Source organism: Streptopelia decaocto, assembly GCF_964273445.1.
Source record: "Streptopelia decaocto genome assembly, chromosome: 7".
Classification (NCBI taxonomy): Eukaryota; Metazoa; Chordata; class Aves; order Columbiformes; family Columbidae; genus Streptopelia; species Streptopelia decaocto.
The window spans coordinates 3,633,654-3,661,116 of record NC_138661.1 but is presented as its reverse complement, the minus strand read 5'-3'; the positions used below and the strand labels follow the sequence as shown (position 1 = coordinate 3,661,116).

At 46.4% G+C, this 27,463-nt stretch overlaps 1 protein-coding gene across 1 annotated transcript in view; it reads left to right on the top strand.

Annotated features, from left to right (window-relative positions):
* Positions 1-26,027, top strand: part of TMEM260 (transmembrane protein 260) — a 37,978-nt gene extending 11,951 nt beyond the window's left edge. The window contains exons 4-16 of the mRNA XM_082058393.1: positions 7,489-7,666; positions 10,096-10,209; positions 13,236-13,415; positions 16,507-16,547; positions 16,906-16,989; positions 17,887-18,004; positions 18,182-18,354; positions 19,766-19,937; positions 20,710-20,858; positions 22,245-22,421; positions 23,058-23,111; positions 23,525-23,615; positions 25,392-26,027. Coding sequence (XP_081914519.1) covers positions 7,489-7,666; positions 10,096-10,209; positions 13,236-13,415; positions 16,507-16,547; positions 16,906-16,989; positions 17,887-18,004; positions 18,182-18,354; positions 19,766-19,937; positions 20,710-20,858; positions 22,245-22,421; positions 23,058-23,111; positions 23,525-23,615; positions 25,392-25,664 — 1,804 coding nt within the window. The 3' untranslated portion in view covers positions 25,665-26,027. The remainder of the gene's footprint in view (positions 1-7,488; positions 7,667-10,095; positions 10,210-13,235; positions 13,416-16,506; positions 16,548-16,905; positions 16,990-17,886; positions 18,005-18,181; positions 18,355-19,765; positions 19,938-20,709; positions 20,859-22,244; positions 22,422-23,057; positions 23,112-23,524; positions 23,616-25,391) is intronic.
* The last annotated feature ends 1,436 nt before the right edge of the window (positions 26,028-27,463 follow it).

Sequence of the window (27,463 nt, the reverse complement as noted above, 5' to 3'; positions counted from 1 at the left end):
TTGATCCTCCCAGCTGGAGGACCCAAGGTGGTTCCAAGGTGGGCCTTGTGGCTCCAAGACAAAAGGGGTGACATGCAAGGTGCCTCTTGCACGTGCTGGTGATATTCACGGGCCCATATTTACCAAGGGGACAGGCAGAGACTCAGTATTGTCCTAGAGAGGTGGTGTTCTTACTGAACATGTCTAGTCCAGAAGGACATTTGCAAGAGGGTGCAAAGACCACCTGGAATATTGTGTCCAGTTGTGGCCCCTCAGTTCCAGCAGGACAGGGAACTGCTGGAGAGAGTCCAGCGCAGCCACCAAGATGCTGAAGGGAGTGGAGCATCTCCCGTGTGAGGAAAGGCTGAGGGAGCTGGGGCTCTGGAGCTGGACAAGAGGAGACTGGGGGGTGACTCATTCATGGGATCAATATGGAAAGGGGGAGTGTCAGGAGGATGGAGCCAGGCTCTTCTCGGTGACAACCAATGGTAGGACAAGGGGTAATGGGTTCAAACTGGAACACAAGAGGTTCCACTTAAATATGAGAGGAAACTTGTTCCTGGTGAGGGTGGCAGAGCCTGGCCCAGGCTGCCCAGGGGGGTTCTGGAGTCTCCTTCTGTGCAGACATTCCAACCCGCCTGGACACCTTCCTGTGTAACCTCATCTGGGTGTTCCTGCTCCATGGGGGGATTGCACTGGATGAGCTTTCCAGGGCCTTTCAACCCCTGACATTCTGTGACTCTGTGACCAGCTCCCCTTAACCAAAATCCTCACTAGCTCAATACTCCTTATCCAGGCTGGAGCATCCCCTCTTCAACTTACGGTGTTTCAATACAAGAATTTTTTAAAAAGGGTAAATAAGTAGTGGCAGCCCCTAGCTGGGTGTGAGGATCTTATCGAGGAGAAGTGGCAGTCCGTGCACGTGGTGGGTGGTGAAGATGCTGCCTGCTCACCCCCACCCCAAGACATCACAGGAACACGAAGTTGCCTGATTCTGAAGCCCCGTTTGATGCAAATAATGGCAGTCACTTATAACCAAAGTGCCCTCGTTGTTTTTTGGGGGGATCTTTTTATGGTGGTCCTGCCCGTTTGCATCATTTCTATCCTCTCCTTGCGGCCATGAAGACACTCAGCCTGGATGGGGAAGCCAAGTCGCGCTTTCCTACCTCCTCCTCCAGCACCGGGAGCAGAAGCTTTAGGCAGGGCTTAAGTGGCTTATTCAGCTCCAGGTCCTTGAGGAAGAATAAAATCTGGTTTGCTATTCCCTGTAGTACCTGCGCCGGCTCTTCAGCGCTGAGAGCAAGAGAAACCGCCTTTTGTCCATGGAGTGTTTGTGAGTAAGAGGCAGGCAAACCCACAGGGACCGGGGGGCTTGGGGATAATTATTGTTACTTAGGTCCTAAACTCATGTTTGGATTTTTATTTTTGTTTTCTTTTTAAATAGTTCTATTTCTGCACCACTCCACGTGCACGCTTAGAATATATCTGTGGAAAGCCTGGTTGTTCAGTCTCCCTTCTTTTTAAGCCTACATCAAAAAAAAAGTGTGGTTTTTTAGAACTTAAACAAGTGCAACCTCTTAATTTAAATTTGAAATGTTTAATATTTCATGTACTGGTCTGTTATACTGCAAAATAAAAATACATTGAAGGGATGTATCTTTGCTACTGCAAAGTCGCAGAAGTGCAGAGCCAGAAGATGCTGGTGATGTGCTGCTGACATCGGGGTCATCATCTGCAGGTGCAGGGAGAGACTGGCATTAAAATAATAATAATAGTAGTAATAATAATAATAATAACCAGTTCATTAGTGGAGAGTTTAAAAAGTGTGAGAGTTTTATCTTATTCCACTGAGCCAAAAAAATAAGAAAAGAAAGAGATGTGAGGCTGAGATCTGTTACCTGTAAAGTTTTGGAGGGAACAGGAGGCAGAAATAATCAGCTTATTTCAGTAGGTGCAGATAGGTATTTCCAGTGTTTAATACATCAGCTTCAAATATAAAACGCTCTGATTATCTTACTTTTCTTCTTTATGAATCCAGTGCGCTGAAGATTGTGTTTAATGAAAACAATGTAATAAATTCCAATTCCCCTCCACATATAGCTTTATAACAGTCATTTCAAAGTTTTTGCAGATTATTAAATATAAAATGCCTGCCATTATTTTCTAAATAAAAAGTAAAAATGCCAATCAAGTCCTTTGTTAAATGCGTATAGATGTAACCTGTGCTCTTGGCCAACAGTTTTGCCAAAATTAGAGGAGAGGCTAAATTTTAAATAGCAAACTGACATTTTAGTGATTGTCAGCAAATGGGAAGCTAAAAACTATAACTGCAAAAACAGACTAAAATACCTAAGTCCAGTTTTCCTCATTGTTCCTGCAAACTCTTGGTAAAAACCTACAGCTAAAATATTCCTTATTAAAGCAAGTTTCTATTGCCTGCATCCCTGGAGCTGAGGGCCGACCACACATTCTTTCACTCGGATGCCTGAAAAGGATAACAAAGTAATAACTATTTATTTTTAAGTCTTTTATGTTTAGGGATGCCATGGGAAAATATTTCTCACAAAGGACTGTGTGACCTCTCCTTTGCTGACTGTTTCCGTCCCTTCCGAGTGTATTTTCAGATGACGGGAATTTCTGCCCATGTTCAGAAGGTTGCAGTTGGTTGAGCGATAGGAAGGGGCCTTCTTCCCACTTGTTTGGTTTTTATAAAGTGCTCCATGTGCTTTGGGCAGGTCTTGCCCCAAATGGGTTATTTTGCAAAATCAAAAATACAAACTGTTCCTCCACGTAAGCTAGAAAGTAGCTTTTATTTGAATCTCTTCTCCAGTCCTTCTTGAAGTGGGCTGGGTGGTGGTAGAGCTGTGATACTACTGGGAAAAGCTATGAAGACTTTCCCACTGTTGCATTGACTGGAAATCTTCTTTCATGAGCTGATTTCTGTGTGCCAAGGCTGCTCCGAGGACAGGGTGTTCCTACTATGAATGCTTCCTTCTAGGTGACCCAGCCTTCTTCTCCAAGAGATGGTCCCTACATAGCCCAAGCCCAGGATCACCCCTCCATGGTACAGAACATTGTAGTGGGGTTTTGTGCACCTTTTGCTCTTCGTAAAGCTTCTCTTCTTGAGGGAGTCACTGCAGGGTAGCTTGATACCTACACCATTTTCACAGATGGACACTGGATGGTTGTTACCATTGCTGTAGCTTCATTGTTGGCAACCCATTGATCCTCTGGTTCCAGTCATCTGTTCTTTTTCATACTGGTTCCAAAGACTGGGGGAAACGTGCTGGATTTGGAAGCAACGGGAGAAAGCCCTCCTAGGTGTTGCTTTTACGTGAGGCCAGTAAAGGATCCAGCTGTCATGGGTCATTGCCATGTTTTTTGTAGCACCTCAACTGTATTTGAAATATGTGTTTGAAGACAGAAGCGTGAGTCTAAGTCAAGTGAGGGTAAATCTCTGCCGCTCTCTGCTCTGGAGCCCTGATGTGTTGTCAAAAGGAGAGACCATGTTAAGAAACTAAAAGGTGTTTTCAGACAAAAAAAAAACCAGCTGTTTCCTTCTCCTGACCATAGTGCACCTGCAAGCCTCCAACCAATGTAGATGGAAGAGTGTACATCTCCAGCCTGGGTGGCAGGGACTGGAGGCTGTGTACTTGCTTCTTGTCCAGCAAGGCTTCACTGCAGGAATTATTTGCAGACCTGGTGTTTGATTTTGGAGAGACATCTGTCTATGTACCCTTCTTACCTTCCACACAAAAAAATGGCGGCTTGGCTTTGTTCCCTCTCCATCTTGACATTGATACTTGAGTCATTGAGCTTTTGCTGTGGTTATGGGAAGTCTCCTTTAGCCCTTGCATTAACCTTCTTCTACAACATAGTCTATCTTAACCACAAAAATGCTGTCTGTGCCTGTAATAAAAGCAGCCGTTATCTTTGACTTCCTAATGTCCTGCTTCCATATGCAATGTATTGTCACCAACAGCATCTTCAGCTGTAGATTGCACTGTCCTCCTTTGCAAATCTTCATCCTCTTTCTTGGCTTCAAGCTTCTTGACCTTGAGTCCAGAGCTCTGTCCCATCCCTTTGCTCTTTCAGTTTTATTTTATTCAGTCTATTTTAGTCAAATTTTTGTGCCTGTTCCATTCTTCAATCTCTTTCTGCCCTACCTGACTAAACACCCACGAGTGTCTTTCCCACCTTGAAATTGTTCTTTGGTCCAAAGTGCTGTAGGTGGCTGACCTGTGGTGTCTGTGCCTGAGCTGCTTTGTCACCTCCTTGGACAGTATGTGGGCTTGGGGGCCATCTTGGTGCTAAGGCAAGAGAGACTCAACGCAGTGTTACACCATGCTGGAGAAGTCCAAGAGGCTGCCAGATGGCAGCGTGCAGTGGTGCATGGACATCCTTCAAAATGAGCAGAATAACCGTGTTAGCCCACCCATGAGGCAGAGTTGATGTAATTTGGTCCCAGCGTCACGCTGACATAGTTGCATGGGATTCATTTCTGCATGTCCTGCTGGTTTGTGCTACTTTGCACCATGAACTGTTGCATTGGGTAGACTTGCTGGACGTGTTTTTTCTTCTGCTGGGTGGTCTTCATCCTCATCTGGAGATACCTGGCCTCATTCCTTGCACTTCCCAGAGTGTTCCCTTCTGAATCAGCAAACTCATAAATCCACCATTTTTCCATTGCTGGTAACAGAATCTGGAAAAACTTTCAGTCTCCAGCTTGTATTACCCAAGGTGACTGTCTTGATGTTCTTCAAGAATGTGAGACTTCTTTTTAACATCTAGGATATTTAAAATCGCAGAACAGTTAGGGTTGAAGGGACCTTCCAAGCTCATCCAGTCCAACCCCTACCATGAGCAGGGACATCTTCACCAGCTCAGGTTGCTCAGAGCTCCATCCAACCACTTGTAGGAGCTTAGTGCTCCATGCGTGCAACCTGCTTTCACAAAGTCAGTGTAGCAGCCTGGCTTTCTCATGAGTTTCATGGGAAACTAAAGATGACTCTGGCTCTGTGACAAACCAACATGTGGACCATGCTCAGCGCTGGATCCTGACCTTGTGCTGGATGGTTTGCGGAGGTGTCCCGTACCCCACACAGCTGGCGTAAGTCTTTAAGCTTTGGGTTGAGTAGCTTTTGCTTAAGCCTTATTTCATAAAACCTGAATCGCAGGTTTGAGAGTGTTTATCAAGAAGACGGCATTTCTTTCATCTCATTTGAACCGTAATGATACACTTGAGTCTTTTCTGGGAAAGACAAGGAAAATTGGTAAATGATTGGGATGTTTGCTTAAAATGCTGCTTTTCATATGAAGGTTTTGGCAGGTTGTTTTAACTTTTTTTACCTTATTTACCTGCTGGACTTTTAAAGGGATTCACGAAGTTGTTTCTTTAAAAGTTTGTGCTGTACCAGTGCCTCAACACCCTCATGGGGAAGGAGATACTAGTACTTTGCCTGATTTCCTGCAGTTCCACCTTTCTTCAAAAGCTTATAGAGTGCTTTACAGACACCGATTTAGCCTGAAACAGTCCAACCTTCTATCAGTGGGGAATTTTCAGAAGTTTTTTCCCCCTTCTGTTGATTTTTCAAGACTCCTTCCTACGATCTCGATGCTGAAGCTCTGTTACCCTGAGCTTGTCTCGCTCTGGCCTTGGACACCTGAGAGTCAGTTTCTTTTTCCCTATTGTTAACTAAACTGCCTTACTTCTTGTCCTTCAGCTACCTGTTGCAGCTGCAGATCTCAAAATGCTTTACAAAGGAGATAAAAATAATTAATCCTATTTTGCAGATACCTGGGGCAGCAGCAGAGAACTGGCTTGTCCCAGTCCACCCAGGATGTCAGTGGTAGGAGCAGGAGTAGAGACCTGATCTTCCCGAGCCCTCAAAGAATTACAGAATGGTTGGGTTGAAAGGACCTCTGGAGACCCCCCAGTCCAACCCACCTGCTAACTCAGGGTCATAGAGCAGATCACACAGGTGGGTCCAGGTGGGTTTGAATGTCTCAGAGGAGACTCCACACCCGCTCTGGGCAGCCTGGGCCAGGCTCTGATTCCAGTGCTCATCCCACTCGTTCCTCCCCATAAGCCCTGCTTCCCATTTTTAATGGATTAAAAAGCCCCGTTCTGACTGCACAATTCCTCCTTTGACATCTACAGGAACAGGCTGGCCTTTCAGTGTATTTGAAGTCATTTTGGGAAGGTAGAAAGGAAGTCCAACCAAAGAGAGGAGCCATTGTCAGAGAGTGCTGTGCCAGCAGCTCCCTCATCTCTGTTCGTAGGGGCTGTAGGTTTTGTTTCTTTGGTCTCTATTTATCTCAGAATTACGTGAGGAATCCAATAAGCAAGTCCTATGTGGTTGTCCACTCTCTGTTCCCTGATGGGCAGAACAATCCACTTGGGGACTTTGGCTGTGCTAGAGGATATGGCCGATATTTAGGAGCAAATTACATGAGTAGCTTGATGAAGAAGTTGGCTAGTTTATTATTGTTTTTTTACTTTATTTACCTGCTAGAATTTTAAAGGCATTTACGAAGTTGTTTCTTTAAAAGTTGGAAACGTTAAGCTAAGAAACTGGAAGTGCATGTACCTGCTATGGGACGAGAAAAATACCTAATTTGTCTTAGAGCCTAGCTTATTTTCACAGGTAGATGGTAAATTTCTGGAGAGGAGTTTTGACCATAGTCGCAGCTATTTCTCTCTTTGGATAAGGTATGATTGAGCAAGTTTTGGTGCCCTACACAGCATCTTTTCAGGGTGACTTCCCAAAGGGGAGACCTTCCAAACAGGCAGAGCCAGAGCTTCCCCCGATGCAACAGGAGTTGGACTCAATGGTCCTTGTGGGTCCCTTCCAACTCAGGACTTTCTATGATTCTATAACTGGGTGGGAAGAGCCGCTATTGCAGAAAAAGAGGTTTCTTGGGCTAAATCCCACCTCGCGGGCTCCTCACGCCGGAGCTGACACCCATTTGCCTCTCCCTGCCGAGACGATGGGCACCACAACCCTCACCCACCCCTGAGACGCTCCAACCTCCCCTCTGGGAAAGCTCTGCTAATGCTGTCCATCACAAATAGCTCTAATCCACTTTTTATTCAGCACCTCAATGAATTCAAGGCTGCACCCTTGCTGGCATCTCCTCCGAGGGAGAGCATCCCATTAGAGCCGTGACTCCCTGGCTTGGGTACCGCGACCCGCTGGGCCATCGCTCGCCAGGGGTTTCTGGACCAAAATTCAATCCTGGAAGCTTTCATGGCGCTCACGAGAAGAAGCCGACGCTTTGGTGTTGGGTGGCTGGCAAATAGACGGGCTGGCTAACGCCTTCTCTTCCTAATTGCAATACAGCGCCAAGAAATTATTAGGAAGATATTAACCATATAATGTTTTGGCAGGGTGCTGGGTGGCAGTCATCATTTCTGCTGCTACAGTATGTTTAAAAAAAAAATAAGAAGGACAATAAAGTAGGCTTTTTTTGTTGGAAAAGAAGATTTCATGTTATCTGTGTTTGCAGGCTTTCTGGCTCATATGCTGGAGGAATCCTTGCTGCGGGGGTGTTTTCATTTTCTCATCTAACATGGCAGTGGTCCATCGCGGCGGAGGTTTTCAGCTTAAACAATCTGTTTGTGGGGCTGCTGATGGCTCTCACCGCGCATTTTGAGGAGGCATCCACTGCAAAAGAGAGATCAAAGGTAAAACATCTCAAGCAAAGTGAATAGTTCATTAGTTGTTTTGGTTTTTTTTTAATTAGTTATCATTTCTGTTTAATTTCCTATTAATTTACTGCTGCTTTAGTTTTGTTTAAATGCAGAAGACCAAATTTTGGGACTTGGTTCAGCACCTGTGCTGGGTGGTGTCCATCCCTGACCTGCCTGGATGTTCTAAAGTGCCAAACATTGGAAAACTTGTCCGCTTTGCTGGAGGGTTGAGTTGGGACCTGTTGGATGGGTTTGAGGTTTGGTTGTTTTATACACGCAGGGTGGAAACAGGAAAAGCAAAAGCATTTTTATTTAAATGTTCCAGTGCAAAGTTTGGTTTCTTGCATCAAAGACTCAAACTAGGCTGTGGGTGTTCAAGCTTTTGGTTTTGGAACTGATATTTTCCCTTGGGGTAAATAGATATATTTTACAGAAAACATGGAGTCAGAAACCCAGATTTCTGCTGAAAAACAGAAACAACTAAATTTGCAATCAATTCTTCTTTTGAAATTAAACGTGCCCCTAAAATAATGGCATTTTTAAATACAGAGACTTTAAATTTCATGCTATATTGTATACTTTATAAACAGACTAGGCAGCCAAATGATATTTTTACTTGGCAGTCTTGTCCTTTGTACTTCTATTTGCCTGAACATCTGATCTCTTCTCCTGTCACAGACTTGCCTGCTGTGACTCCTGTAAATTGTGTGAATAAAAGGATTTTTGTCAGGCTAGGCTAGAATTTCAGGACTCTGCAGTGGTAGTTTACTCAGCTTCATAAGTTCTCAAATAATATGTTTTATCAGTGGTTACAGAGACCTTGTTTCACCATTGGACTTTTTTTTGCTTCTCCGATGAGTCCTGTCCCAAGATCCCTACAACCTGAACCGCACGAAGGTGGAGTTGGGCATTTTCCGACCTGCTCCCATGTTCCGCATGCCCAGCGTCCTATGGGATTTTCAGATGAGATTTTCAGCAGCAGTTAAGGAGCTTGTTTCGGTGGTTTTTGGGTGTCTGGCATCCCATGCCTTGAAGCAACAAGGCTGCCAACAGCAGGCTCACAGCTCTTTTCATAAATCAGATGGTCATGCAGACACCTTCAGGGCTGTGTTTGGAGTTCATCAATACACTTGAAAAATTACTGAGGTTGTTCTGAGTCCTGCAGACTCAGAGGTTGTTCTGAGTCCTGCTCTGAAGCCCACAAATGTTTTTCTGATGTTGTGGCAGGTGTTTCTGTGACAAGGGGTTGGGGTTGGACTAGATGGCCTTTGAGGGTCACTTCCAACCCAAACCATTCTATGATTCTATGAACCTGGAATCCTGGACAGTCAATTAAAAATTACCAGGTGATCCCATCACCATGCCAAGGCAAGTGTTTGCATCTCACATGCCATCCTCACCGAGGACTGAAATAAGCAGGGGACCATGCTCTGATGATATCTGGATGTGCTTTCCTCCTTGGAGCTGACCATGAAGGTGACAATGGGTTGTCATCTCCTGTCCCAACAATGTCTGTGGGACTCAGGTGGCTTTTTGCCCACTGAGGAGCTACCACGGGGCTTGACTTCAGGGTGTAGCATAGAGTAAGTGGCCAGTGATGGAGGAAGAGAAGGCAAATTGAGAAGTTGAAATATGTAGTTGCTCTTTTAGCCTCGTCCTGCCCCAGTGAATGAAGAGAACTCGTCACTGGTCTGGTGGTGTTGGGACAGAGGAGTGTGAGATAACAAGAGGTTTTCCTTAGCATCAGCCAGGGATGGCCACGGTACCAATAACAAACCTGTGAATAATCCTCAGTGAGTACCAGAAATACCCTGCACTGGGCTGCATAGTCTACATACATTACCTGCTTTATCAGAAAACTCTTTCAAAGATGCTTGAAAATGAGCTTTTAGACTAACGAGGGATATTGCATTTAATTCCCTTGCTTAGGAAGTTTGTGTAGCCCTGACTTTAGCCCTCTGTGCCTGAAGAAGAGGAAAAAAATCATTCTTGTTATATAAAATGAGGTCTCTGTACACAATGGCATTATTTTAGGGTATGGCTTTGGAAAACTTCGCATCATTTGGGTTTAACTGATCAACAGTCTCTCCTGTGCCGCAGGGGGTCAGGATTTGGACCCTGTCGCATCGTGATGACATGATGGTGCTGCAGATGGTCTCTGTATGCATGGGGACATAGCTGTTGCACTGGATGCTTCTTAAATAACATTTTCTGTTAAACAAGTGACATCTGGCTGTAAATAATCCAAAATAGCCTGTGTTACCTGTGTTACATTTGAGCGGTGCTCACCAATGTAATTGCCTTTCTCCTGCATGCCGTGGGCCGCACTGAAGCTCATTTAGTCTCTGGATGTTTTTGCAAATTGTAAAGAGTTAATTGCTAATGTGTTTTGTTTTGTTTTGTTTTATTTTTTCTTCTTACAGATCTCTAAACTTGGTGCCTTTTGCTGCGGGCTCAGTCTGTGCAATCAGCACACCATAGTGCTTTATATCGCTTGTATCGTGCCTTGGGTTCTCTGCCGGCTTCTCAGAAAGACGGTACGTATTTTGCTGACCTCTGCTTTTGTGAGTCATTCTTCTTCCCAAGTTATTGGGCCATTTTTATGTTGATGTACAGACAGAGACAGTTGGTGGTTTGTCTAAACTAGTCGGTCATAACCTGTTGAAGTTATGGCCCATCAGTGTGACACCAGAGCCACTGATGATGATGCAGAGGCTTTGCTCACACCAGGAATCTGTGACCTGCCCCAGCAAATACTCTGTACACAACCATGAGACCAATGCTCAGAGCTAAAAACTGCTCAGCGTGTAGGAAATAAGAGCATGTTCAATGACCTACCAACCAGGAAAGCAGCTAAATTTCTATTGATGAGAAGTCACCGGCACGTGGAGTCTGGACACTGCTTCTCCTGGCTGGTGGCACTGACTTTCTCATGGCATCCGCTCATCTGGAGGTGGATTCCTGTATGTTGATTCCCTGGTGGTAGCGAACAAAAGCTGTGTCTGCTCATTGCAGAGCATCTTGTGACTGCTGTTGGTAGTTGAAGGTGCAGCTGGGATAAGTAAAAGGATGCAGAGGCTTCTCTCTAGAAGGAAGTCCTCTTCAGCATCTCCTTGGGATGTGCCAGGCTCAGCGGCCTCCAGCTCTGGTGCAGCCAGGACTTGTGAATCCTACAAGAGATCAGCTCTGAGGTGAAGACCACCTGGCTCATGCCAGCTGGAGGAGACTAAAGGAAGGAGAACTGCATCGAGCTCTGGAGCTCTCAGCACAGGACAGACACGGACCTGTTGGAGAGGGGCCAGAGGAGCCACAGAAATGATCTGAGGCTGGAACAGCTCTGCTGGGAGGACAGGCTGAGAGAGTTGGGGTGTTCAGCTGGAGAAGAGAGGCTCCAGGGTGACCTTATTGTGGCCTTTCCAGACTTAAAAGAGGCCAATAAGAAAGATGGGGACAGACTTTTGAGCAGGGCCTGTTGTCATAGGACAAGGGGTGATGGTTTTAAACTAAAGGAGGGAGATTCAGGCCAGACACGAGGAAGAAATTGTTGGTCCTGAGGGTGGTGAGAGCCTGGCCCAGGTTGGCCAGAGAGGTGGTGGCTGAACCATCCCTGGAGACATCCCAGGCCAGGCTGGACGGGGCTCTGAGCAACCTGAGCTGGTGAAGATGTCCCTGCCCATGGCAGGGGGGGCACTGGGGGAGCTGGGAAGGTCCCTTCAACCCAAGCTATTCTGTGATTCTTTGATTCTAAGGCTGTCTTCTGGTGAAACTGCAAGCCCCAGTTCTGGTCAAATATATCCCTTTCATCTCTTACAAGAGATCTCATTCTCAAGATGTCTCATCTTCTACACCTCTTTATTAAACTTGCTCATTGTGTAAGAAGGTGAAAACACCTTGCTGCATGCCTGGCTTGTGAAGGTGACACACATCCATGTGGATGAGGCTCCTGAGTGATGTTCAGGCTCTCTGCAATGCTCCTGTCTTCTGTAGGTGACCTGGGAGTCAATGCATCGGTCTGGATGTAGACGTGTTGTAGAAAGTCTGCTTTGCCCTGAAAACAGCTGCACATCCCAATGATGCAGATGCTCTGATAACTTTGCAAGTGGCCCTGAGAAACCTCCATCTGCTCCCCAACTCTCTCTTGCCCCCATGCAGGTGACAGTTGGGCAGGTTTCTGCTGGGCCTGTCCTGCCTGTATTTTTCCACCCTCAACTTGATAAATCAAGTGTGGTTCCAAGTAATGGCACAGGGTGTAACTAAGCTGAGAGCAAAAGCATGAGCTGCAAGAGATAAGATGCATCTCAGACAAGCTTGATCCAAAATCTCTTCAGCGTCTCCAGCAAACCCCGTTCTGACTATATATTTCCATTAACACAATGAAGATGCACTTCTGCAATATATTTCCATTAACACAATGAAGATGCACTTCTGCAATATATTTCCATTAACACAATGAAGATGCACTTCTGCAATATATTTCCATTAACACAATGAAGATGCACTTCTGCAATATATTTCCATTAACACAATGAAGATGCACTTCTGCAATATATTTCCATTAACACAATGAAGACACACTTCTGCAATATATTATATTGCCATTAACACAATGAAGACACACTTCTGCAATATATTTGTGTTCTTCAAACAGAGTTTTTTTTTCTTCCAATCTCTGATGTCCAGTGAGGACAATCCAGTTCCACTATAATATTTCTGACTAGTATTCCTGTAGTGCCTGCTGCAGAAAACCACGTCATAAGAGGGATATTTGATGGGGAAAAGACACGTTTTTAAGTCAAAAAGCTGTCTCCCGAAGGAAGTGTGGCCACCACTGTCACCAAGCTACTTTTTCTGCTCCATAGATCATGGCTCCGAATGGTGCCCCTTCCCCATAACCCCAACTGCTGAAGAAGTGCTTTGATTGACAGTGGCTCATGATAAAGCAAGCGTGCAATATTCTAGGGTGGGATTTTCCAAAGCACTTAAAGGAGTTAGGCACACAAGTCCCTTTGAAAGTCTTGTCTTCCTGACCCCTTAGGCAGTTCTTGAAAATCCCACCCCAAAAAGTTGGCCTATCCAATTTAGCCAGTGGAATCACGATAAAGTAAATGGCAAAACTGACTCCTGATGATGGTGATGATGTGCATAGTTGTACTAGAGCAGCCTAATTTTTATTTATTTCTTTTTTGCCAGATGGAATACCAGCCAACTCTTAATCGCTGCAAAGTGGGTTATCTCAGCCTTGCAGTGCTTCAGCCATCTATGCATGTCATGCCATGATTTAAATGTGAAAGATGCAATGAGTATGATACTCGTGAGTCCTAGCTAATATTATTTGCTTCACTTAAATTTCACCCTGCCATGCAAAGGAGATCAGTTTGATGCAGTTTCCTAGTAATCCACAAAATCGTAAGGTTTAACATAACATTTTGTAGGGACTTACTATAAATTGAGAGATCAGCTCTGTGTAAATATATTTGATGTTTTTTCTTTATCTGTTCTTGAAGTTCCAGCGTGATTAAACTAAAATAAACATTGTTATGCAATATGACATATTTTGGTGCAGGAATTGTCCCTAGGCCATTTGCTGAAGTTGGGTTTATGCTTCTTGGCTGGTTTGCTGCCTTATCTCTATCTCCCGGCTTCATCCTACCTCAATCGAGCCCGTTGGACATGGGGAGACCAGACGACTTTTCAAGGATTTTTGACCCACTTTCTCAGGGAAGAATATGGGACATTCAATCTGGTAAATAAGGGTTGTTTTCTAAATGACTTTCTTTTAACTTATGCAATAGCAGAACCTCTCTATTTGTGATGATTAATGTCTTGCAGGGGAAGAAATTGAAAATGTTTTCTTTCTTAAAAATGTATTTCTGATTTTGACATTCTGATCTGTCAGGTTTTCTGAGAATGGATCACAAGGCTGGGAAAGCAAAGAAATAATTTGCTTTGCCTTTATGGGGTGAGCCATATTATTCACTGGAAGCTGTACAGGTGTCCCATGTATGTAAGAGCCCAAAGAGCAAACTGTGCTAGAGGGAGATTTATCACATCAGTTTTGTGGTTTTCTTATTTAAGGCAAATAATTGTCTTAATTTTTTAATTGTAAACTCAGCTGTTTAAAGAGGTCGCAAGCCGTTTTCATTGCTGTACCTTTAAAAAACATTCCCCTAATAATTACTAATATTGAATTTAAGTGAATGGTGAGTTTGAGGGGTCCCAGAACCCTCTGGTTTGAGCTGTTGCCAGGTCTGTGCCCTTGCCAAGGGACAGGGGTGTCGCACGGATGCTTTCAGAGAGCACAGTGCATCTGCTTCCTCCAGCCCTGACTTCGGCGTTTGGCTCTGGCCACCCAAGGAAAGCAAGTGTCCAGCACCCCTCTGTCCTCCTGCTCCAGAGATTTCAGTGCAGAGAAATCACACCACTGTGGGGGGAAAAGAGAAAAAAAGTGTGGTTTATGTATTGGGTCACTCCTTGGGGTTTTGAAGCTGAGGGCAGTGATTATCCCCATGTGCTGGGCACTGGGGAGGCCCAGCCTCCAATTCTGGGATCAGTTTTGGGCCCCTCACACCAAGAAAGGCCTTGAGGTGCTGGAGCGAGTTGAGAGAAGGGAACGGAGCTGGTGAGGGGCTGGAGCACAAGTGTGATGGAGCGGCTGAGGGACCTGGGGGGTTCAGCTGGAGAACAGGAGCTGAGGGGAGACCTTCTGATCTCTGAACTGCCTGAAAGGACATTGTAGAGAAGGGGGTCTTGGTCTCTTCTCCAAAGTAGCAAGTGACAGGATGAGAGGAAATGGCCTCAAGTTGCACCAGGGGAGGTTGAGGTTGGATCTGGGGAACAATTTCTTCCCCAAAGGGCTGTGGGGCATTGGAACAGGCTGCCCAGGGCAGTGCCGGAGTCACCATCCCTGGAGGGTTGGACAGACGGAGATGAGGTTCTCAGGGACATGGAGTAGTGGTGGATTTGGCAGTGTTAGGTTAATGGTTGAACTCAATGATCTTAAAGGTCCTTTCCAACCTAAACGATTCCATGAAATTAAGCCCCCGCATCCAGCCAACATGATGCAGCGAGCACCATTGTCATTCCATTAGAGCTGGCTGGCTGTGGGATGTGAGGCAAAAGACTTGATAATTCCTGCTGCTGCTGCTTAATCTTTCCAAAACTCCTGCAGAGACAAGACCCACCCTCTGAAGGACTTCTGAGATATCCCCTGTTGTCCTGTTCCCAGCTGTCTGCTGAGAATGAGACTCAGTTGGGCAGAGCAATACCAAGGCATGCAAATCCCTTAACTCCTTTCTCCATCAAATGTGATGAATTCAAGTAGATGTTCAGGAGGCTTAAGGATGGACTGTGTGTAATCCTGAACCACAAATCACATTTACGATGAACTTGTCTGAAGCAGGAGCAATAAATGCAGCAAAAATGTAAGCGTTTTGTGCCTACGCCAGTTGAGTTAATGCCAGAGCCCTGCCTGGATGGACATATTCTCCATCCTCTAACACTTTTATTTTTTGATTAAATCTTGAATGCAATTAACTATTCAATTTTTATGGAGATTAAATATTCCTGGATCCCTTTATCTTTTATCTGGTAGCCGCCACCTTTTGACCCATGAAGGTAATTCTGCACCTCCACTGACCAGGTCTTGTTTCCCAGACTTGGTTTGCAAGTCTCTGCAATAAAACATTTCATATATCTATACAGCTCTGCCCCATCAGGGTAGACAGAATGGGAATCAGTAGGACTGGGGGGGAAAATGTCCCAGAAAATAATTGCACCATGTGGATATAGCAGAGATCATAGCTAAACCATACGATGTGCTCAAGTTGTGGGGTGATGGGTTGGTATCACCTTGAAAAAATACTTATGCAGGTGGTAAAGACTGGCATAATGTAAAGGAATAATATGGAAAAAATCTTGCGATGAAGATTTGAGTAGAGTTTGCTGTCTTTTTGTTGTTTAAGCAATTCCTGTTCCCTGCGGCCACGGGACTTTTGAGGTTTTGAGGAGCCTCATGTGCTCAGGGCCCTGCAAACAGCCCCATGTTCCAGTATAGGCTGGGAAATAACATATTAGAGAGCAGTGTAGGGGAAAGGGACCTGGGGGTCCTGGGGACAACAGGGTGACCATGAGCCAGCACTGGGCCCTTGTGGCCAGGAAGCCAATGGTACCTGGGGTGGGTTAGAAGGGGGTGGTCAGGAGGTCAGAGAGGTTCTCCTGCCCCTCTGCTCTGCCCTGGGGAGACCACACCTGGAATCTTGTGTCCAGTTGTGGCCCCTCAGTTCCAGCAGGACAGGGAACTGCTGGAGAGAGTCCAGCGCAGCCACCAAGATGCTGCAGGGAGTGGAGCATCTCCCGTGTGAGGAAAGACTGAGGGAGCTGGGGCTCTGGAGCTGGACAAGAGGAGACTGAGGGGGGACTCATTCATGTTTACAGATATCTAAAGGGGGAGTGTCAGGAGGATGGAGCCAGGCTCTTCTCGGTGACAATGATAGGACAAGCGGTAATGGGATCAAGCTGGAACACAGGAGGTTCCACTTAAATTTGAGAAAAAACTTCTCAGTGAAGGTGACAGAGCCTGGCCCAGGCTGCCCAGGGGGGTTGTGGAGTCTCCTACTCTGGAGACATTCAAAACCCACCTGGACATGTTCCTGTGCGACCTCACCTGGGTGTTCGTGCTCCAGCAGGGGGATTGCACTGGATGAGCTTTTGAGGTCCCTTCCAATCCCAAACATACTGTGATACTGTGAACAGAAAACAAAAATACTTTTCCTTGCCCCAGTGATACGGCGACCAGCGTGTGGGTTTCACATGGCTTTTCTTTCTTTTTAATCTAGGCCAAGTCTGAGACAGGATCCAGTATGCGAGAGATGCTGGTGTGAGTAAGATCCTGACTGTGCTTTTTAATGGAGAGAGACATGTTTCTGCTGCTCTCATTTTGGCCAAAGTGGCTCCTGTCCTGCCTTGGTCCAGAGCTGGGGTCATGTGTGCCCAGCACAGGGACAGCGTGGATGTTTGTCTGTCTGTCTCCCTCATTGAAAGAAAAATGCTGGATTCCCCTCCCCAGTGATTTTTCATTCAAAATTCTGACATGTAAACCGAGCTTGTTCCCATTTCTAGTAGCCTTCCTCCCAGCAAAATGGGAATATGTTATGTTGTGCTTATTCCCTGCTTCTCTTGACACTTTAATTGAGTGCAGGCGGTGATTTGGGGATGACGCACTAATTTCTCCACAGTTTTCAGCTGGCGCAGATGAAGTCAGAGCTCTCCCTTCCCGTCCTCGTCCTGGCACTCGTGGCCTGTGTGAGCACAGCACTGCCGTAAGTTCAACGAGGTCTCAAGTTGAGACCACACCTGGAATCTTGTGTCCAGTTGTGGCCCCTCAGTTCCAGCAGGACAGGGAACTGCTGGAGAGAGTCCAGCGCAGCCACCAAGATGCTGAAGGGAGTGGAGCATCTCCCGTGTGAGGAAAGGCTGAGGGAGCTGGGGCTCTGGAGCTGGACAAGAGGACACTGAGGGGGGACTCCTTCATGGGGATCAATATGGAAAGGGGGAGTGTCAGGAGGATGGAGCCAGGCTCTTCTCGGTGACAACCAATGGTCGGACAAGGGGTAATGGGTACAAACTGGAACATAGGGAGGTTCCACTGAAATTTGAGAAGAAACTTCTTCCTGGTGAGGGTGGCAGAGCCTGGCCCAGACTGCCCAGGGAGGTTGTGGAGTCTCCTTCTGTGCAGACATTCCAACCCACCTGGACACCTTCCTGTGTAACCTCATCTGGGTGTTCCTGCTCCATGGGGGGATTGCACTGGATGAGCTTTCCAGGTCCCTTACAACCCCTGACATTCTGGGATTCTGTAATATTTGCTCCAACGTGCACTTCTCCTACCGGCTGCATGGGCAGCTCGCTTTGCCTTCTGCTTGCTGCTGCAAAGAAGTTCAGCAATTGGCTGTGCTCATTTATTAATTAAGAGCAAAATATCCCTGCTTCTGGTAACGCTGTGGCTTTGTAGATGGCAAGCTTAAAAATCTAGAAATCCTGACGGTTTTGTGCTCTGAAAACAGAAGTTGCATAAATGGCAAAGGTAAAGAAAGGCTCATCGGCTCCTTGTATTAAATGCATTCAGGTATGCAGAGAGACAGTGGTTGTCAAGCACGTATAACTTATCTCCTTTTTCATTATGCCACTACAGCCCTACTTTTTTTTTTCATTAATAGGACAAAGCAGCAGAAATCACCTGTGATCTGGCTCTTCGCTGGAATGCTCTGTCTTTATTCCCTTTTCTTTGCTTGGAGAGCAAATTTGGATATCACAAAACCTCTGTTTCTGGGCGTGGTAAGTTGCACTCCAAAAATTGTTCTGAGGCATTAATTTTTGGGACAAACCTTAAAACCACCTAATCAGGAGCAGGTGGTTGCCTTGAAGCTGCGTAAGATTCAAAAGTACAGCTACTAATTGTATTCCCTTATAGCTGGGGAAATAGAAACAAGGTCTGCGGGGTGTTTTTCGCAGGTGGAGCGGTTCTGGCTGCAGAGCAGCGCCGTGGTGGCCGTGCTGGCGGGGCTGGGACTGGCCGCACTGGTCTCACTGGGAAGCGCCGTGCTGGGGGGCAGCCGGGCGCTGCCATGGTTGGAGTGGATTCCTGCTCTCGCTCTCGTCGGTTCTCAAGTTTGGGCAAATTACAGGTAAAAAACAACACCGGAGAATGTGTGTTGGTGCAATGTTGCAGGGCTGCGGGGTGCTGTGAGGTTGGGGTGCTGCTGTGAACCCCCCACGCTGCTCCTGGGGTTTCTTGTCCTTGTGTTGAAATGGGAAGGGCACTTTTCACATCCCACCTAAGCTTGTGTGGCTGCTGCCTGCGGGACTGCCTTGTTTCATCTCCCTAAAAATCAAACACCAACTCCAGGCTGTAAATGGGGTGTCGTGTAGGTTGGGGGAAGAAAACTCTGTACATGTGTAAACTTCTAATGATTTCACAGGGTCATGTCCAGGCGGTTTGAATGTCTCAGAGAAGGAGACTCCACACCCGCTCTGGGCAGCCTGGGCCAGGCTCTGGCACCTCCCAGCAAACAAGTTTCTGCTCATGTTCAGATGGACCCTCCTGTGTTTCAGTCTGTGCCCGTTGCCCCTCACCCTGGTGTTGGGCACCACTGAACAGAGTCTGGTCCATCCTCTGACACCCACCCTGAGATATTGATCCCATTGATCAGATCCCTCTCAGCTTCTCTTCTCCAGCTGAACAGCCCCAGCTCTGTCAGTGTCTCCTCATCACAAAGATGCTCCAGACCCCTCAGCATCTTCGTGTCCCTCCCATGAACTCTGCCCAGTAATTCCTTGTCCTTCTTAAACTGGGGAGCCCAGACCTGGACACGAGTTTTGAAGAGTTAGATCTGTAGTGTAGGGCTTCTTTATCCCAAAACCACATCAAAGAGTCTGCAGTGGCTTGAGCAGGAGTCAGTGTAATAGTAGGGATGCTAGTGGAGGTTGACCAGTGAAGAATCATTTCATACCCAGGAATCCTTTCTTCACACACATCTTTTCCCAAAGGCTGGTCCATAGGTGAAGCCAGTCATAGCTCACGTCCTGAGCTGTGTCATGGAGTGTCCACACCTGGAGTGTGTGCTCACACAACTCTGTAACAAAAAGGATCTAGTCTCAGGAAATGTAAATCTACTTCTGCCTGATGCTACAAAAACTTGGCTTTTTAATACTTAATTAAAAGCACTAAAAGGATGGGAAGGATTTCACATACTTTACAGAAACATCGTACAGGTACTTGAGCTCCAACTAGTAACTCTTTAGCTTTAGCCCAAGTAAACATCAGAATTTATGTGAAGGCTTGCAATGAGTGTGTATTTTGGGAATGCAGTGGCATTTTGGGAATGCAGTGGCTCATGTCTCTCGTGCTGGTTTCTGGGAGGCTGTAGTCTAAATGCTTCATTTCTGTATCTCGGTTTATCTGCAAATGGACATGATGCAAGATCTGACCAGGATGCACTTCACCTGTGGATGCCTAATGCATAAACCTGTTCCGAAGATATGCAAAGCCATGCAAATATCCATTTTAAGACACTGTTTTTTATCTGTTCTCTTAAGTACTTGTGACCAGAGCAACAACTACGTTGTTGATAAGTTTGCAAGGAACCTGCTGTCCTCTGTGCCCATGGGTGCAGTGATCTTGCTAAGAGGAGACTTACCTGGGAATGCTCTTCGTTACCTTCATTATTGCGAAGGGATGAGGCCAGATATCACCTTAGTGGACCAGGAGGTAAGCTCAAAAAGTAGTGTTAGAAGAGGCAAAAGGCAGATTTAAAAATAGGAAGCAAAAGTTCAGTTGTTCCTTTCTCTCCTGGAGTGGTTGGTGGAGAGAAGGGGAAGCCCAAGTCCTTCATCATGGCAAATATCCAGATGTGGCTCAGGGCTGATGTTTGCCTTGCTAATGAAGCTTTGTCCCTGCTGTTCTCTGCAATTGCCTCAAAATACAGATGTTGGGGCAGCAGAAGGCTCCTAGGAGCCTCCTGGAGGGCAGCAGGTCAGCAGCTGCCCCAGGGGTGATGCAGCTTTGGGGTTTCTCCCAAGGGCTTTACGTTGCTGAGGCTCATTCCTTGCATCCCTTCTCTTATCTTGGTCCTCCAAAGGTGGCTTTGCAGACTTCTGCCTCTATTTTTTACGATAAAACAGAGGTGCTGTGTGTCCGCGAGTGGTGGTTACACTCCTTCATTTCTTTCCTGAGAAACAGGAGAAGAAAACTCGTTTACAGAATGGGCCACCTGCACTTCTGCTGCCACATCAGTCCTTGCACTTGGCTTTGCAACAGGCGTTTGTGTCTTGTTGGGAAACCCAGAACCCAATGCCTCATATTGAACCAGAACAAAGCCCTGTTGCGTTTCTTACTAGCTGTAGCTATTTTGTGTTTTCTCAGAGTTTTGACTTCACCGAGCAGATGGAGTCATTCCTCCTGCAGAAACCATTTCTTCTGTATGTAAAATGGATGAAATCTTTCGTTCTTGTTTTAATTATGCTAATATTTTTGTTGATAGATGATGACTTATGAATGGTATTTACCCAAGCTGGCAAAGCATTTACCTGGTGTTTATTTTCCTGGGAACCGGTGGAATCCCGTGGAAGGAGTATTACCCGATGGGACACTTGCTTTTAATCTCCATCGTTTCCTCCAAGTAAATAAACAGTAAGCATTTCTTTCATATGTAACAGCTTTCCTAAAATCTTCGACCTTTTTCTCTTGAAATTGTTTATGGAACAGCTTGGTACTGCATCCAAAAGACCAATTTCCTCCACTGACTTCCTCCCTGGTGGTGAGATTATTTTTGCAATTAAAGCAAATATCTGTGCAGAAGTAATTCCATCTGGATATAATGCTGCTTGTTGTTTTGAGGTTTGGTTTGGTTTTTAGGAAGGAAAAATAAGAAGGTGATCAGCAGAGGGTATTAACTGATTATTTTGTTGTTGTTGATACAATTCATCACAAAAAAAAGGAACATTCTCATGTACTCAGAATGACGATGGTAGGAGCGCAAATTGCTGCTGTATCTCCTTCGTGAACATTGTGGCTAACTGATTAGCATAGAATGAATGTATTCCAGGAATAATCATCATATAAAAATAGCTTAGTAAGAGTGGAGAAAGGATTAGATGCATGAATAAGAATAGCGTCTGCTTCTAGATCAGCCAGGGTGAGGCTTGTGAGCATGGGGAGGCAGAAGAGCATGGCCAGGCGCTGTCAGGAAGAAATGTGCTTCTCCTGTAGCTTCTGGGGCCTTTGCAAGGTCCAACATAGAATCCCAGAACAGTTTGGGTTGAAGGACCTTCCCAGCTCCCCCAGTGCCCCCCCTGCCATGAGCAGGGACATCTTCACCAGCTCAGGTTGCTCAGAGCCCCGTCCAGCCTGGCCTGGGATGTCTCCAGGGATGGTTCAGCCACCACCTCTCTGGCCAACCTGGGCCAGGCTCTCACCACCCTCAGGGACAACAATTTCTTCCTCATGTCCGGCCTGAATCTCCCTCCTTTAGTTTAAAACCATCACCCCTTGTCCTTTCACAACAAGCCCTGCTAAAAAGTCTGTCCCCATCCTTCTTATCGGCTCCTTTTAAGTCCAGAAAGGCCACAATAAGGTCTCCCCGGAGCTTCTGTTCTCCAGCTGAACACCCCAGCTCTCTCAGCCTGTCCTCCCAGCAGAGCTGTTCCAGCCTCGGATCATTCCTGTGGCTCCTCTGGCCCCTCTCCAGCAGGTCCATGTGTGTCCTGTGCTGAGGACCCAGAGCTGGACACAGTTTTCCAGGTGTGGAGAGGACGTTTCTCCTCTACAGGCTGCGCCAGATGTGCAATGCCAGGTGGGGTATTCACTTGCAGCGGGAGAGACACTTTGCAAAGTGACCTGGGGACAGGCCCTTTGCGATGTGAAATGCTCCAAACAGGTGTCTGTGCCGCAGAAAATGTGCTGTTGAAGACCTGTCCGCTGCACTGGTGTGGTGTGGGTGGTTTGCTCAGGCTCGCGAGGTGACCCAGGGTCTCTGCCGTGGCTTCACCATTGCTCTCTGTGTTTGCTTTTTGGCAGTAAGGAAGTGTTTGTCTGCATAGGTCTTCACGAAGGGGACTCGACCTGGAGAAGGAGCTATTCGCTCTGGCCGTGGGGTACATGTGAAAAGTTGGTTCCTTCCGACATTGTGTTTGACCCAGGAGAGTGGATTCGTCTGACAAGAAATCTCTATAACTGGACTGAAGATTATGGCAGGTACGAGGCAGAGGCAACTGAGCTCCTTCCTGCTCATCATTCCTCTGCCAGCAGCATAACTACATCCATTGTGGTGTTAGAGAAATTAAACGTGAGCCGTAATCATGATGTTATGTGTTCTGGAACATACAGGGTGTTTTAAAAAGGTGGACCCAACTTCAAAGCAGTATCTTGGCCAATTGGGTCCATCTTTTTGAAACACCCTGTATAATAAATCCAAATGTGGTATTTTTATTAGTGTTAAAAATAGAGAGAATGTTTCTAGTCAAATATCAGGTCCAATTTTGATCTTAAAACTTGGTCAGGAGCCAAAAAACACTGAGGACTTGGGGCATCCAAAGCTTTAAATGCCGTAGATTGAACTGTGATGAATGGTAAGAAGCAGCTCTAACTTTGAGGATAGCCAGGGTACTGTGAAACACCTCAAACACCAGAGGCTCCTTCTATGGAGAGAGAGGAGTTTTAGGAATGACTGAGGATCAGCTGAATTCCTGCTGTCAGACCTATAGGCTTCATGATGGGTTTTCTCCTGCCTGGGACGTCTGTACCTGCTGGGGTTAGAAGGATTGATTGCGTGATGGGTGAAACACAGTGACATGAATCTGACGGCTGAATTTCACTCTCATTCCCATTTAGTTTCAAGCCCTCGTCCTGGGAAGCTGTTGCCAACGAGGAGATGTGGCAAGCCAGGTGATGCTCCTTTGCTCCCTTCCAACAGCCCGTGGGCAAAGCCAACTCACTGGCCTGGAAATACACACCAAAGTGGGCAGCTCGATGGTGCACGGCCTTACTGGATCTAAATGTGCCAAGCTTTGGAAGGAAAAGCTTGGCAGAATGAGATGAAGGGTGCACGGCCTCCTGCAAATCCTTCAGGAAAGTGGTGGCTTTGTTCAACAAAAGGTTCAGCTCAAAGTATCTTGAAGGAGCAGAGGGTAGTTTGGACATAGGGTGAGAAAACAGATCTAGGAGAGACATTTTTCTCACTGGTGTACTGTCTTATACAGTAAAAAAGCTGTATGGGCATGTTGAAGATGTGTATAACCATGTGATGTGAGCTGGTTACGTTAAGCAGTTATTATATGGAAGTTTTCCTTGTTTTCTAGGATGAAAACAGCTTTCTTTATATTTGAACTTGCAGAAACTGCCAGTGTGACTGCAGAAATTAAATCACAACTTTACACCTTTGCATATACCGTAAGTCGTATATTTTGGTTATGAATGATCCCTCCCTGCAGTGTCCATCCTTTTTATCTTTTCTTTTTTTTAAAATTTCTTGATTCCGTAGAAATAGGTTGTTCCCATATAGGTTGGCAATCCTGTAATCTGCATTCTCCTTCGTTCATCCAAATTGGGAGCATAGCAGATTCAAAGAGATTAATTCAGGGATTTTATCCATTCCTACTTGCCCTCGCAGTCACAGAGGATGCAAAAAGCCAACCAGTCGACTCCCTGCTTTTCTATAATTATGTTGTCTGTACTGGGCTCCAAACCCATGCCAAGAGATTGCTTGTCCTGAAGTCCCCTCTATGCCCTTGTCCCCTCTTTCATGGCACAATCGTGCATCTGAGCCAGCAAGTCTAAAATCCGACAGTCTTCTCACTGCAAATTAATTCTGCAGCATTTCACTGCGAAGAATAACACCCGTAAGCTGCTGTAGGTATCTCTGGAAATACTGGATGGCCCGAGATGCCGAGAGACATACAGAACAATCAGTGTGTGTCAGCAGAGAGTTTTATATTGCAACAAAGAGTAAACAAATAGTTTCCTTGCAACTCTTGCCCATTTTGCTGTGATTTTTGCTGTTCTGCAAAGTTCTCAGGTACCTGCCTGCTATTGAGCTTATAAATATTCCCTCTCAAGTCAACAGACTGTTTAAGTCCTATGGAATACATCCTGATCTCCTGAGAGCAGTGTAGGGGAAAGGGACCTGGGGGTCCTGGGGACAGCAGGGTGACCATGAGCCAGCACTGGGCCCTTGTGGCCAGGAAGCCAATGGTACCTGGGGTGGGTTAGAAGGGGGTGGTCAGTAGGTCGGAGAGGTTCTCCTGCCCCTCTGCTCTGCCCTGGGGAGACCACACCTGGAATCTTGTGTCCAGTTGTGGCCCCTCAGTTCCAGCAGGACAGGGAACTGCTGGAGAGAGTCCAGCGCAGCCACCAAGATGCTGCAGGGAGTGGAGCATCTCCCGTGTGAGGAAAGGCTGAGGGAGCTGGGGCTCTGGAGCTGGACAAGAGGAGACTGAGGGGGGACTCATTCCTGGGGATCAATATGGAAAGGGGGAGTGTCAGGAGGATGGAGCCAGGCTCTTCTCGGTGACAACCAATGGTAGGACAAGGGGCAATGGGTTCAAACTGGAACAGAAGAGGTTCCACTTAAATATGAGAGGAAACTTGTTCCTGTTGAGGGTGGCAGAGCCTGGCCCAGGCTGCCCAGGGAGGTTGTGGAGTCTCCTTCTGTGCAGACATTCCAACCCGCCTGGACACCTTCCTGTGTAACCTCATCTGGGTGTTCCTGCTCCATGGGGGGATTGCACTGGATGAGCTTTCCAGGGCCCTTCCAACCCCTGACATTCTGGGATTCTGTGATTCTGTGAAATATTGAGTAAAAGTCTTCCCAGGTGCAGCAGTTAAATATATATATATATTTTTTTTTTTTTTTTCCCCAGCGTGGTGTAACACTGTTCCTGGGGAAGCACATAATGTGCGGTGGGGTTATCACCATCGTCTGTAACGTTTCTAAGCAAACAGCTGCTGTAGGAAGGGAAACTTTTCACCCCCCTCCTTGGATTTCTGATCCCCACTATTGCACATCACATGGCAAACACGCAATGAGTTACAGAAATGCTCCAATTCTGGGCTTGGACATCTAAATAGCATCTGTTCCTTTACGGGTGGTTTTGAAGCACTGTTAAGGGCTGTTTGTCCCTTCGTTCAATTAACTTGTCTCTTTGTTTTTTCTTGTCCCTTCAACAGTCGTACAAAGAAATTGTCAACTCGTATCCAAATCACCCGGTGAACTGGCACAAGAACTACGCCATCGCCTGCGAGAGGATGTTGCGTCTCCAGCGGGTGGATGTGGATCCCGAAGTGTTGCTCTCCGAAACGGTGAAACATTTCCTTCTGTACGCCCAGAAAGCAGAGGACGATCCCCAACGTAAGGATATTCTGCAGGCTGTGAAGCACCTGAAGAAAGAGCTGCAGGGGCTGAGGAAAATGAAAGAAGGTCCAAGACGGGGAGCTGGGTAGCACTTGGTTGTCCACTTGCTTGCTGAAGTGCTGAAATGTTGAAGCCGGGACTTAAAATCTGAATTAGTCCTTGACAATGTGAGAATAGTTCGAAAAGGCAACAGAAGTGGCAGCGGAGAGGAAATCCAGTGAGATTGTCTCTGCAGGAATGTACTGTTGGTTGGTCCTGGCTGTTGCCAAATGAACTGTTTGTTCTGTTTTGTGTGGGGAAAAAGAAACTCATCACTAAATAAAATACTGGGTTTCGAAAAGGAGAGTTTTCCTTTAAAAGAACCCTGTGTTTCTATTGCAGTGTGAAGATCATACAAATTTTTTTTAATGAATGCAGCATCATTTATAGATGCAAAAAACGTGTTTAGCCTTTAAATATTTTTTCTGTTACTGAGCCAAGAGCTTTTCTACAGCCATTTTTCTTTAGCTGTGGTGTGTCTGTGTGATTTTTATGGTCACGAGTCAGCGTGGTTGGGTGGGTTTCCATCAGGACAAACGTGTGGGACGGTGCCCTTTGCAGGAGCCTGGTTGTTTGCTGCTGCTTGGCTGTGCCCCTGCCCTGGGGTGCTGCAGACACGATGTTCTCCTGGTGTGGGATGATGGGACCAACCCAGCTCTTTTTGCCTCCCTTGCTTTGCAAGGATAGTTACTTTCATTACACTGTGATTTTATGCTGGGATAGAGTTTATTGCTCTAGTTCTCCAAGAGTGAGCAAGGAACCTGTGTATTTTCCCCTCCAGAGTTGAACTCTGTGATTGTGAGGGTCTCTTCCAACCAACCATGATTCTATGGTTCTATTCTATGACTGGGTCCCTCAATGCAGGAAAAGCCTTGAGGTGCTGGAGTGAGTTGAGAGAAGGGAATGGAGCTGGTGAGGGGCTGGAGCACAAGTGTGATGGGAGCGGCTGAGGGACCTGGGGGGTTCAGCTGGAGAACAGGAGCTGAGGGGAGACCTTCTGATCTCTGAACTGCCTGAAAGGACGTTGTAGAGAAGAGGGTCTTGGTCTCTTCTCCCAAGTAACAAGCAATAGGATGAGAGGAAATGGCCTCAAGTTGCACCAGGGAAGGTTGAGGTTGGATCTGGGGAACAATTTCTTCCCCAAAGGGCTGTGGGGCATTGGAACAGGCTGCCCAGGGCAGTGCTGGAGTCACCATCCCTGGAGGGCTGGACAGATGTGGAGATGAGATTCTTAGGGACATGTGTTATTGGTGGAGTTGGCAGTGTTAGGTCAGTGTGGAACTCGATGATCCTAAATGTCTGTTCCAACCAAAAGGATTTTATGATTTTGTGATTCTATGAGTGGAAGCAGCAGTGTGGCACCTCCCGCTCTGTCTGGGCTGGAGGGACCGTGGTGCTGCATGGGGACACAAGAGCAGCTCCCCGGGACCCTTTCCTCCCCATGGCCTCTGCTCTCCGTGGCCTCTTTCTGTGCGAGCCCGTAATGCTTGTCCACTCTGTCACGTCCTTGCAGGTACTGGGGGTGCCAGAACTGCGATTTTAGGGATGTCAAGGTCTTCAACCAAAAGAATAGGATGTGAATCCATCCTGGTTTTCAATCTACCCCAAAAGCCAAGGAACTTGGTTAACAAAAGCTCAGCTGCTTGTTTTCAAGAAAAAAAAATACTTAAAATAGCATGTGTTTCAAAATATTGTCAATTAACATGTACTTCAAGTGCTTAAAACAGAACCAAAACTATGGTACCATTAGTGGAAAGTTGTGTTCACCTGAATTTTCACACTTGGTTCTGTGGGGTCCCAGCCCAGTGTTTTAGAGGAGACAAATTGCTGCTGGGATTTCATCTGTAAC